Raw genomic sequence first — 12,947 nt, forward strand, 5'->3', positions numbered from 1 at the left:
ATCTTAACTAGAAGTTGGTACATTTTATTTGCTAAAAATAAGGAATAATGAGAAAAACTTGAAATTTGTCAAATATAGTAAATAATTTAAAACTCCAAATTAAGACAGAAAGTATTTTATATAATTTTATAACAAAAAAAAAGCTTAAAAAAATATTAACTCTAATAAATTTTCAAATAAACCCAGAATCTATAAAGAAAAATTTCCCTTTTTTTCATTATATTTGTATAATAGTATTATAAATTCTTTATTATTTCAATGGTTTTAATTACAAAACAAACTATTTTCTAATTTAAAAAACAATTTGAATATTAAAATAAAAAAAATTTCGTGATGAAATAAATAGGAATCTAATATTAAAACATGATTGGACAAAAGTGGATTTACTAAAAATAATGAAAATTTTGTAGTTTTTTTTTAATTTAAAAAAAAATATATTATTCAAAAATAAATCTAATAATACTCTTCCCTTCCTTTTTCCTATAATAAATAAAATTTTATCATTATTTCATATTAAAAAATAGAGAAAATTTGATAAATTCAATAATAAACAAAAATCTTATTGGGTGACCGACCTTATTAACTTAATAAAAGCTGTTTCTTTTGAAAAGTTACACCTAAAAATAAAATATTTATTATTAGTTAAAGGATTCTCATTAAAATTTATTAAAGTAAAAATTCTTTTTTTTATTAAAAAATCAATTTTTTTGTGTTTATACAAAAACTACCTGAATAACTACCATTAAACCCTTAGAAAATCATTTTTCTCTTGCAAAATTACATATATTTTTGCTATTAAAACTATATATTTATCCAAACTTTTAAAAGGATCTCAAAAAAGTTCATTTTTTAACGTAAACTTCTTGTATATGCGAAGAGAAAAAAAAATTTCAAAAATGGAAAATTAACTTCAGAGACTAGTAAAGCACATGATGTTCTATCAAATTACTTAATTTGTATGGGAGTTACATATTAAAATTGACGGTTTATCATAAAATGAAGTGACTCAAATATGGTTACACGAATTTTTTTTAATATGAAAATGATTTGCATATTACATGCGCGGTGATTGTTATGATATATGACGATTATTAATGAAAATAAAAGTTTAGAAATCTTGAATGAAAATTTATAATTTATAGTCCAGTCTTAAATATATTAGCCTAAAAGGACAAACATCAAGAAAAAAAAAATGCACCAATATTATCAAATATTCATAATGTTTATTCATATAAAATATGTTCAGAATTTGGATACAAATAACGTTAATTCTAATAATAAAAAAAATAATAATTTAATTAAAATAGAAAACATGTCGTTATAAAATTTCTAAAAAATTATGCCTCTTGTTTCACGATTTTTTCGATAACTTCGGTGACTGGACGAGGAGTAAAACTAAATTTATCATTATCTAAATCTTTATATTGTTCGTTTTGCACAAGGGTGGCCTTGAAGTTTTCTTCAGGAGAAGGAATTGGTTCGACCTTGTTTTTGTATCTATGTTTTACTTCTTCATCTACAACTACTTCCCATTTTGAGCCTTCATGAATGTATAATTATTAGCCCAACATTTTTAAATAAAATTGCGTTAGAAAAAAAAGATGTACTGTAATGCTCACCAGAAACTTCTTCAAACTTTTGAAGGTACTCATTTAATGACAAGGTAGCCCCAGCTACTTTAATAACAGCATTACGAGCTTCCGGCATTTTAAGCGTCTCTACGGTATATTTGCCAACATCAGACAAAGAAGTGGTATGTAACTTTTTATTGCCATCCGCGTAGAACGTAGCTTTTTTATTCTTGACGTCAAATCCAAACCAGCCAAGAAATTCTTGAAATAATCCAGTAAAGATGAACGTGTATTCAAGCCCACTTTTAACAACTTCTTCTCGAAATTTGATTTTACCATCAATGAGAGGATTAACTCCAATTCTTCATATAAAAAAAAAAAAATTAGTAATAAATAATTTATAGTTTATAATCAATATGCATAAATAAAACAAACGTACTTATTAAACTCGCCACCAAATTCGGATGGGATGAACCTCTTCACAGAAGCTTCTTTAGCAGCAGCCAATAGTGGAACCTGAGTATCGTATAATGAGGTACCATTTACAGCACTGACAAAAACATCTGTTCCTTTAAGTACTTTGACTAAATCATCTTTTTGATCGTAATCCGCATATACAATTTCCGCACCCTTAGAAGCTAACAATTTAGCTTTCTCATTTTCAGTTTCTGGTTTTCTTCGAAGAATCTTCAAATTATAAGATCCATCGTTCAAGAAAGCCTCAGCAATATGATAACCTAAAGTACCCGTACCTCCAGCAATAGCTACGGTCTTAAATTGTGAGCTCATTTTTTAATTGAGTTGTATAATTTTTCTTTTCTAGAAATTTTTAAAAAAAAAATTTTAATGTAATTTATCGCATTTTATCGTGTACAAAAAAAAAACTATTATTACTAATACGGATACTATAAATGTAAAAAGTCGGGCGTTGATCGTCATTTTAGAGTTCATACGGATATCCAAATATCCGTAGATATCAGGATATATTCGGATAACGAAATTATTTTGCAATAATGCATAAGTTAACGGAAATTTTACCATAAAAGTGTTAAAAAATTTAATTTAAATCACAGAAGTAACTAGAATTTTATATTATTAATTTTAATTTGGACTTAAAAAGCTTTTACTATTTCACAATGGGTTGTATTATGACAGGATTTACACCTGCCGCGTGTCATTTTTTATAAGTATCTGACGCTGACAAATCATAGTTCGCCCCTGCTTTTTGCCCTGTTGATCTCAACGCACGTCATTTACTTATATTCTGACATCTTTTCTTAATCATTAGAATTCTTTCATAATGAACTACTGAAAACTTCTCGGAATTCAAAGAATATAATGTGCAAATGATAAACTCTCGTTGAAAATTAATTGTATCTTTATTGTCATACGTGATACATTACAGAACCTAATTCAACTGTGTATTGTCCACCGCAGTACTACACCCAATGATTATTAGAAAAAAGAACAGTATTTAGATTCTGAGTTCGTGTAATTTTTTCTTTAGCAAAAAAGATTTTCCTCTTACAACCTGGTGATATATCAAATGAAACATTCATAAAGTTAAGTTCATGTTTAAATTCTCGACAATGGAATCGATACACTTCAAATTATAATCTATCTTTCTTTACCTTTGTTGATAATTTCAACAATTGTGTGATTTGCAAAGTGAAAGTGAGATGATATTCTTCATTATAAATCCTGTTAGCAATATACTTAGTCCACTATTATTAACTACTTTACACTTTTTTGTATAGTGTTGTAAATGATAATGTATATTATTAAATATTTTAAAAATATTTATAATACTGTAATCAAATAATGTTGTTATTAAGTAATTAACCAATTTAATATTTATGCATTTTACCTTGAATGTATGATACTCCATATAAAAATAACCTATACTTTATCCCTTCTATAGTCACCAAAATAGCACATTTACGTTAGCTCAAGTTACTAATAAACTTATTAAAAAAACCCTAATCGTGAGGAAAGAAACAATAGCAGATGGCGTATAAACGACTATGAGATTATTAATATTTTTTTTTTAAAATGGCTACTATAAGTTGGGCGTTGAATTGTCATTTTTTCCACAATAATGCATAAAATTAACGCTAATATCGAAATGATCAGATTCAGTCATATAGTTCGCTAATCCATTAGCTAAAACCTTTTAACATAAAAGTTGTAATTTGAGGAATGGGTAATCATATTTTTGCTTATTAATTATTATAATTAATTTTTTTTTTTGGGAAATTTTTATTTTAAATACGATGATTTTTGATAGTCACGTCACGACGTCACGTTACATACAAAAATATAATACCTATAATGGAATATTAAATCATTGTATGATTAATGTTTCAAATTATTAATAAAAGTTATTAAAAAAAAAATCAATTATTTTAAAAATCATAATAATTGTATTATTGTAAATTAAATAAAAAAAAAAATAAATTTTAAACTTCCTATCTGATCCTTTAAATTAAAACAAAAATAATATTTTTTATTATTATTAAAAGAAGCTAGTATATATATAATAAAGTAATCTTATTAACTAATTAATTAATTAATAATAAAATATATAAGTTTATGTTAACACGATTTGAATAATTGATTAAGCTCCATTTTTTTAATAAAAAAAAATTAATAATTAAATTAAATTAGATACATGGTTATGAAAGAATGATTGATTCAAGTATGATATAATAATCAGTTGGTTATCGTTTAGTTAAAAAAAAGTATTATTCTATGGCAATAAAAAATATTGTCAATTTTTAAACCACAAAAAAAGATAAATAAGGACCTTTTATCTGACGCGTAGATGGGTGGTCATCGGAATCATGTGATAAAAGTACTGCGATTTTTTTTTGGTGATATAATGACTCGTGCTTTTTTGCTTTAACTATTTCTACAATGGTTTGTGAGGATCGTGGAGACTATGGACGCCATAATACCACGTGCCCTCAGAATTTTGCCCATTCGTTCGTAATGAACTTCTATAATAGACAAAATGTAGAAGAGTAAGACTAACGGAATAAATTCTTGAAATTTAAATATCATCAAAATATACTGTACATAATGTATAAATAATAACTCTCTCGTTGAATTATTTGAATTATTTGTAGATTTAAATTATTGAGTCATATATATTCGAACTTTTATGCGAATTTTTTTGATAAAATGAAAGTTTCTAATTTACAATATGATTATTTCTGTTTTCATTTATAATATATAAAATAACTTATGTATTTTCGCTGCAAATAATTAGGATTGACTTAATTAAAAATAATGAGGGTAAAAAAATTTGCTAAAAAAAAAAATGTTTTTTAAAAAAATTGTACGAACTCATAATCAAATCCTCTTACAGTTTGGATTCATTTTTAATAGATCAAATAAAATATTCATAAAAGTTATGGTTCCTTAAGTTCATATTAAATGGTTGATGGATTGATGCACTTCAAATTATTATCCAACTTTATTTGCATGGTGAACAATTAATGTAATATTCATCCTGTGAGTTATACCATATATACCGTAACTGATGATGTACAGTATATCACTATGATAAGATGCGATTTTATATTTTAATTCTACGATATATTATGTATAATATTTGTAGTTTAACTTGAATAGGATATTCTGTGTATAAAAATTACATGCTATAATAACTGTATACATATGGGACTTACATATTATAATGTTATGACGACTTGACAAAGTAAAAAAGCAAGGTTGGACGATATTCAAAATATGTAAGAAATTATATCTGATCGTGATTTTAATTTCTACTGTTATATTATCGAATACAAATAGAATCTTCACTAACACTTGCGAAATAATTTAACTAGAAACTATCAGTTGTATAAATTGTTACACGATTACAATAACTGGTGAGAGTAATTACGATCTTTTTAATTATGGCTTTACGAAATATAATGATATGTTTATTCAAATCGTATAATATCAATTTCATAAAACTATAAGGCAAACATTAAACGGACTCAGATTAACTTACTTAATAATATATATTTCTATTTAAACTAGGGAAATGGAATTATTGCAAGTACGGAGTGAAAATATCAGAAATACTTAATAATTTATGGTTCAATCTTGACGTTTTAAAGTTATATTATAATTAAACGTGTCGCATACACGGTAATCTTGTGACCTCCGATTTCGTAAAAGTACAAATCCGGGAGTTGATGTTAAGGCCACACAAATTCGAATTTTCGGTTCACTTCACCCGGCCGGGTCACTTTTTCAAATTTCAATAAAAAAAAGTTTATATATAAAAAGTTTATCACGTGATCAGGACGTAATTTTATTGGCGGGTAAATTTATCACGCGGCTGAGAACTTCTAGAGCGAAAATAAATTCCTCCCTTTTAAAAGTCAACCAATCAAATGTCACGATTTTATATATAAACTTTTTTTACTAATAAACAATAAACCCCGGGTCCCCGGGTCGATTTTAAATTTCAATGTTACGTGAACCGAAAAATTGAATTTGTGTGGCCTAATCGTTAATTTACGTGCTAAACATTTTTATTTTGGAAGATCTATTTCAAAATTCTTAAATCTGTAAGCCTAAAAGAATGCATCAATATATTAAGAGATTCACTGCTATATATTCGTGAGAAGTTATTTAAATTTTGTTTATTTAAAAAAAAAAAAATAGGTTCAGGTAGAATTTTGGATACAAATAACGCACGTTAATTCTGACGATACAAAAAATAATAATTTAATTAAAATAGAAAGCATGTCGTCGTGAAATTTCTAAAAAAATTATGCATCCTGTTTCACGATTTTTTCGATAACTTCGGTCACTGGACGAGGAGTAAAACTAAATTTATCATTATCTAAATCTTTATATTGTTCGTTTTGCACAAGGGTGGCCTTGAAATTTTCTTCAGGAGAAGGAATTGGTTCGACCTTGTTTTTGTATCTATGTTTTACTTCTTCATCTACAACAACTTCCCATTTTGAGCCTTCATAAATGTATAATTATTAGTCCAACATTTTTAAATAAAGTTGCGTTAGAAAAAAAAGATGTACTGTAATGCTCACCAGAAACTTCTTCAAACTTTTGAAGGTACTCATTTAATGACAAGGTAGCCCCAGCTACTTTAATAACAGCATTACGAGCTTCCGGCATTTTAAGCGTCTCTACGGTATATTTGCCAACATCAGACAAAGAAGTAGTATGTAACTTTTTATTGCCATCCGCGTAGAACGTAGCTTTTTTATTCTTGGCATCAAATCCAATAAAGCTAAGGTATTCTTGGAATAATCCATTAAAGATAATCGTGTATTCAAGTCCACTATTTATTAATTCTTCTTCAAATTTGATTTTATTGTCTGGAGTTGGATGAACTCCGACTCTATTATTAATATTAAGAAAAAAAAATTCTTTAATTTTATCATCAACATGAATTAACAAAAAAAAAATAAAAAAATACCATACTTAAACTCGCTACCAAATTCGGATGGGATGAACCTCTTCACAGAGGCTTCTTTGGCAGCAACCAACAATGGAACCTGACTTTCGTAAAGATTCGTATTTTTATAACTTAAAACACTGATTACGACGTCTGTCCCTTTAAGAACTTCAACTAGTTCATCTTTTTGATCGTAATCTGCATATATAATTTCTGCGCCCTTAGAAGCTAATAATTTAGCTTTCTCATTTTCGGTTTTAGGTTTCCTTCGAAGAACCTTCACATTATAAGATCCATCGTTCAAAAAGGCCTCAACAATATGATAACCTAAAGTACCCGTGCCTCCAGCAATAGTTACAGTTTTGAATTGTGAACTCATTTCGAATTTTGGATTAAGATTTTTATTATTTGTATACTTTTTTTTACAACAAAAGATTTTAGTACCATTTTATTATATATATTTATCTTTAAAAAAAAAAAAAAGAAAAAGAAAAAAAGGAAAAATTAAAATGATATAATAATCGTGAGAAATTACTAATATTCATAATTGTTTCCTTGAATTTTATCATGATTATAATTATAAATACTGTATAACAAAATCGGCAGAAATACAGCTTACAAATGATCAATCATTTGTAATTTGGCCATTTGTCATCAAGTGATCTGCTTTAACCTTCCATCTATAGTAAAACAATGAAACATAGAGTAATGGATTGTGTCATACCAAAGGTGCATCTCTAGAATAATCGATATCTATAATCCCGGAGTATGCATCTATACATCAAATCCAAAAAGGAATATCATCTTTTATGGAGGTTAACATGATTTAAAAAAATTTAACCAACATTTGATAGACAATCAGAGTTTATCATTGACGGAAGTTCATGTATTTTTCGGTATTTTATTTTTTTTAGTTACGGTTTAAGGGATATGTTCTAATCCTGTCAACTTAAGAAGACATGTTCAACGAAATTATACCAATCAAAGTTATATAAATCCTAAATTTTTTGAAACTCAAAATTGTTCGTAAACTTAACAGTTAACCGAAAAATTCGATATATAATAGTATTATTAGTATTATTCTGGGAATTAATAAGTCGTAAATCACTTTTTGATTTTGAAACAAAAAGTAATGATCTTTTTGAAATTTTTAAAATTAAATCTGATATCCTTAACGGTAAAAGAGAAAAACCTCTTTCAGGCACAAATTATAATCTTGTTGCACTCTATAAAAGTAAGTATAACACTACGCAATGACTCTAAAAAAATCTTTTCTTATCGTAAGTTTATTAATTTTTGCTTTATTCAAATGGAAAGTTGGCAACACGAACCATATAAAAGACCGGACATTCATCAAGTAATTTTAATACTGAATCTATGATAAATGTGACAAATAATTTTAATTTTGAAGAAATTGAAATAACAGAAATTATGATGACCAAGTTGTGATGGTTGACATAAATTCATATTATTTGTAACTTTACACAAATTATTTTTTTATTGAATAAAAATATAATGTATGTAGACTTTAATTAATTGTGTCGATGCTTGATATCTTCCTATCGACTCATCGATCTTTTTTTTTTAGATAATTTATTTTCAGCGTAAAGAATGAATCTCTTTTTATACTCAATTTAAGATTATATGTTGTAGAGCATATAAGTCCACAGTGTTAAGTAAAATTTTTGTTGTAAATGTTTATTAATGTCTCGAAGCTTTGAATCACATTTATAGACTGTTAATGTAAATTTTTGATGGAAAAGATTTTTTTTACGACTAAAAAAATGGAGAAAATAATTTTTTGCGACCAGAACTTTATGATCAAAATTATTTTTTTGTGATTTGGTATATGCTAAATGGTTGCTAGGGGGAAATTATGCGTGCTCCCCTTGGCTAACTATCTGTAGTCCGATGAATCAGAAATTCTGGTTTCTTCTGTAATGCAAAATATTGATTGAAATAATTTTTTCGATCAATCTTTTTTTGGTGAAAATAATTTTAGTAAAAATTCTCAAAAAAACGGGAATAAAACTAGGAACACTATTTAAGTTCTGGATTGAGTTCCTATTTTGCGTCTTTACCTGAGATCAATCAAATCCTATTTTCCAGTTTCATCTACCTTAATATTTAGGATGGATGTTTTGTGAATAATATCAACATCATTGAAAGTAACATGAAGAATGGATCCATAAAAAATTATAAATTTGAGCTCGTCAGAATGAACTGAATTTCTTTTATTTCTTTTCAAACCTCTTCGTAACGAAAATTAAGTGGAACTTGTCTTAGAATTATGTCGGTATGGCCAAAACGTATATTAAGGAGATTATTCATCTACAGTAATATAAATGTATATATTTTCATGAAACGAATCGCGCTATAATTTGTATACTGTATAATAATATGGTTGGGAAATAGTAGTCTATATAAATGTCATTTCTCTTTTTTTCATCCCATAAAGTAAGAACAAGAGAATATATATATCATCAATAAAACCAAGTACTAGACAACGTTTCGAATCACTAGATGCATTTAAAACACAGAAAAAATCTGAATTTCAAGTATATAACGAGTAATAAAATAGTCTTTTCTTACGTATATCATGAAGAATTCCAGACTGATATTTTTTTTTTAATAAAGTAAATTTTACACTAAATCAAAATAGACGTGAAATTACACGTCAAAATAATATGATTAATTAATCTCAAGCCAACATCTATTTTTAATATCTCCAGTCTGTTATATTTATAGAATTTTTTATCCCTTCCTTGAACTTCTCAGGAACGTAAAAAAAAAGAAAAAAAAAGATAATCATTCTTAAATGATTGCGTTACATGATTGCGTTGATTGGCATCAGAAGTGATTTTTATTTTCGCTTATAAACATTCTTTGAAATAGTTTGTCATCGTTTATCAGAAAATTATCTTCTTGACGTCTCGATGTAGCTGATGATCCGAATACTCTATCAGTCTATGAAGGGAAATCTTTGATTTCATTTTCTTTGTTCTCTGGAAAGGAAACGATTCCAAAGGAATCCAGAAATCACTTTTTTTTTTCATTCGATTCAATGCAGAAAGTATAACATAAGATCAAAGCCTTCTCAGAATCGATTTAATCTTGAAAGATCTTTCTTAAATCTACGAAAAAAACAAAAAAGTTAATACTTGGTTTTAAAATGATCGTCTGGACACTTGTTTCAATAAGTATAAGCTGCAATTTGCTTAATAAATTTGGTGTCCATAGACTGTTCCTATACAAGCTTCAAACAATATAATATACTGTATATCGACTATGGAAATGTTACATCAGAATCCAAAATCGAAAAACGTTATAATAGGAAATCATTAATCGAGGTTTTACGTTATCCAGAATCTTTTTAAGTTAAAGATGCAAGTCGAATCCTAAAAAAAATCAAGTTTTCATTAAATAAGAATCCACTTTTTATGTTTTACTCTTTTCTTACGATAGAACATGAGAAAAATACCTTTTTTAAAACGTGACATTTCCATAGACTGATAAAACGATTCTCTAATTTTCTCTTGTATTAATTTCATCTCTTCTCGCAGCAACAGGATTATTATATTTACTTCTCTTTGTTTTTCCTTCCTCTTTTATTCGTTTATCTGGTGCATGCGTTATACTCGGCGGTTTGTCATTTGACTTTCTTTATTATCGTCTGTTATAAATTCTGTGACTTCTTTTGACGAAATCTTTATCTGAGTTTGCTCCTCTTTCCGAGATTCCATTGAGCTGGATCTTGATTTGTCGACCTTATCTTCATCTGCCGAATTTTCTTCCAATCTCTCTCTCCTTTGATTTATAGCCGTTTTCAAAATGGTTGATGCTATTTATTTATAATTAAATATTCGAATACCAATATCCGTCCGGTTTTCGTCCATTATTTATCCGGTTTTCATCCGGTTTTCGGTTTTCATTTTTTTTTCATCCAAACATAATAGCATCAACCATTTTGAAAACGGCAATAATTTTCAGTACGCGCCACTTCAATAACATAGATTTATCTATGCCTTGTTTAGAACTATACTTCGACTTTCCAGTTGTAGTGCAAGGACGGCATTATATGCGGGTAGTAGTCTCCATCGCCGGCTACTAATATCAGAATACCGAGGATACATCGATACAACAGATTCAATGGCGTGTCCTAGCGTAGTATCTACCATGGCATATACGGCCTATACGAAATTCTTCTAATTGAGGGCCCCTTGATGAACTGCAACCTAACATTTCTCTGGTTCCGACTGCAAATTTACCTTCAATGAATAAATTAGAATCATCAACGAACACGTATCTGTCAAGCTTCGGTAGAATTTGAATGGCTACGCGGTAATATCCTTTATTAACTTGATAGGAAATTTCTTTTATTTTCGCCCTAACTCTTCACCGCCTAGTACTCCTTAATGCCCATATTAAATGGTATATAGCCTCTAACGAGTCCTGGCTTCCTGCCTTCTTTCGATACTCTCTTTTAAGAAGATTTATTTTCCATATAGTAAATTCATCTTGTTCATCAACTTCATAATCTTTGTTTACCTTAATTTTCTCTCTAAGAACATCAATAGTATCTTCTTTTTCGAAATTGTAGCTTCATATGACGTGCCTACAATAAAACAGCTGAGAGATGGCATATTGACGATACATCATTATATTTTCAATCTATTTTGGGAACTGTTTACACATGTCACAGTATAAAATAGGAGATTATAGTGTCATAAGTCCGGATTATTCATGGTTCAGATGCAAAAGTATTTCAGAGTGGCAAAAATTATCTTTTTGACCTTGTATGACATCTTTTTTTGACCCTCCTATATGTAATACAGTATATGCGGGTCAAAAAAATAACACGAGGAGGGTCAAAAAGGTAATTTTTACTTCAGAGTGACGATCATCTCTCCCAAAGAATACATTTGTGCGACAAAATTAATAATGTCTGTACAACCGAGTTTTTTGATTTCATGTAATACAAATAAATATATGTCGTTAACGTGTTCAGGGAACTAAATCATTTGATTTACTGTACGTACAGATCATATGTTAATTATGTTATGCTTACTATTTTGCGCCACTTTAGTCTATGTAATCTTCTTTTACTCATAATTAATTATCAAGACCATAATAATTTAGCAATATATTTTTCATAACAAAGTAAAACAAACGTATATTGTAATGTTACTTATAAAATAAAAATCACTATTCGAAACTCGAAAAATGAAAATTGGTTGGCCAAACTGAGAAAAAACTAACGACAACATATAAGATTTACTCCCCATTTACATGATAATCTTTCTCATATACAATATTAGAATACGTTGGGGAATTCAGTGACTTCAAAAGCATCTTTTCTGGTGGCTCTGACCGAAAATATTCTTCCAAGAGAAGGTGCATTTGGTATCCGATAATTAGTCTGAAATCCGTTGTTGCCATAAGCAACGTTGACCGCAACATCCATAGAGTTATCAGGGTGAGTAACGATGAAAAAAATTGACACGGAAGGCAGGGCGGCATTGGGAAAAGGTCTTAATTCATTGTGCGCATTACGAATACCTAATTCAGAAATTGGAAATTATGAAAGACAGAAAAAGAAAATGAACAGATTTATGAAAGACAAAGAAAGAAAATGAACAGAATTGAATTATTTTTATCAAACATACGTGTAATCATTACGTTCTTATCAAGATTACGATTAGCTAAGTTGATCTCACTCCACTCGATGATTATTAAAGTCGGATCATCATGGTTTGCTTGAGTTTCGCCAAATATGTTATGATTCCATTTAAGGATCTGTTCTTGTACTTCAGTACTAAAATGATCTAACTCAGGCATCGTTTTTTTAAAAAAAGTATATACAGGTATATGTGAATGACTGGGTCTAAGGGAAGGAGGTTGTAAATAAGCAAAACGAAACCTCTAGGTAATATTAA

The 12,947-nt window shown here is 28.1% G+C and overlaps 4 protein-coding genes across 4 annotated transcripts; all 4 read right to left on the minus strand.

The window, feature by feature from the left end:
• Positions 1 to 1,194: 1,194 nt before the first annotated feature.
• OCT59_021071 (uncharacterized protein) lies at positions 1,195 to 2,416 on the minus strand. The gene is made up of 3 exons (XM_025309472.2): positions 2,011 to 2,416; positions 1,620 to 1,933; positions 1,195 to 1,540 (listed from the first exon to the last, which is right to left on the minus strand). Exons 1-3 carry the CDS (start codon positions 2,358 to 2,360, stop codon positions 1,338 to 1,340), a joined length of 867 nt encoding a protein of 288 aa, XP_025172591.2. The 5' UTR covers positions 2,361 to 2,416; the 3' UTR covers positions 1,195 to 1,337.
• Positions 2,417 to 6,204: 3,788 nt separating this feature from the next.
• On the minus strand, positions 6,205 to 7,437 carry OCT59_021072 (uncharacterized protein). Its single transcript, XM_025319913.2, has 3 exons — positions 7,038 to 7,437; positions 6,641 to 6,954; positions 6,205 to 6,561 (listed from the first exon to the last, which is right to left on the minus strand). Exons 1-3 carry the CDS (start codon positions 7,388 to 7,390, stop codon positions 6,359 to 6,361), a joined length of 870 nt encoding a protein of 289 aa, XP_025172593.1. The 5' UTR covers positions 7,391 to 7,437; the 3' UTR covers positions 6,205 to 6,358.
• A 3,206-nt stretch (positions 7,438 to 10,643) lies between these two features.
• On the minus strand, positions 10,644 to 11,189 carry OCT59_021073 (uncharacterized protein; the record flags this gene model as incomplete). The annotated part of the gene is made up of 2 exons (XM_066149606.1): positions 10,644 to 10,852; positions 11,054 to 11,189. The coding sequence occupies 2 exons, from the start codon at positions 11,187 to 11,189 to the stop codon at positions 10,644 to 10,646; spliced, it is 345 nt and encodes a 114-aa protein (XP_065990495.1).
• Positions 11,190 to 12,325: 1,136 nt separating this feature from the next.
• On the minus strand, positions 12,326 to 12,849 carry OCT59_021074 (uncharacterized protein; the record flags this gene model as incomplete). The annotated part of the gene is made up of 2 exons (XM_025330595.2): positions 12,326 to 12,570; positions 12,678 to 12,849. 2 exons carry the CDS (start codon positions 12,847 to 12,849, stop codon positions 12,326 to 12,328), a joined length of 417 nt encoding a protein of 138 aa, XP_025172594.1.
• Between the last annotated feature and the right edge of the window lie 98 nt (positions 12,850 to 12,947).

The sequence above is a fragment of the Rhizophagus irregularis genome, chromosome 3 (genome assembly GCF_026210795.1).
Source record: "Rhizophagus irregularis chromosome 3, complete sequence".
NCBI classification, from domain to species: Eukaryota; Fungi; Glomeromycota; class Glomeromycetes; order Glomerales; family Glomeraceae; genus Rhizophagus; species Rhizophagus irregularis.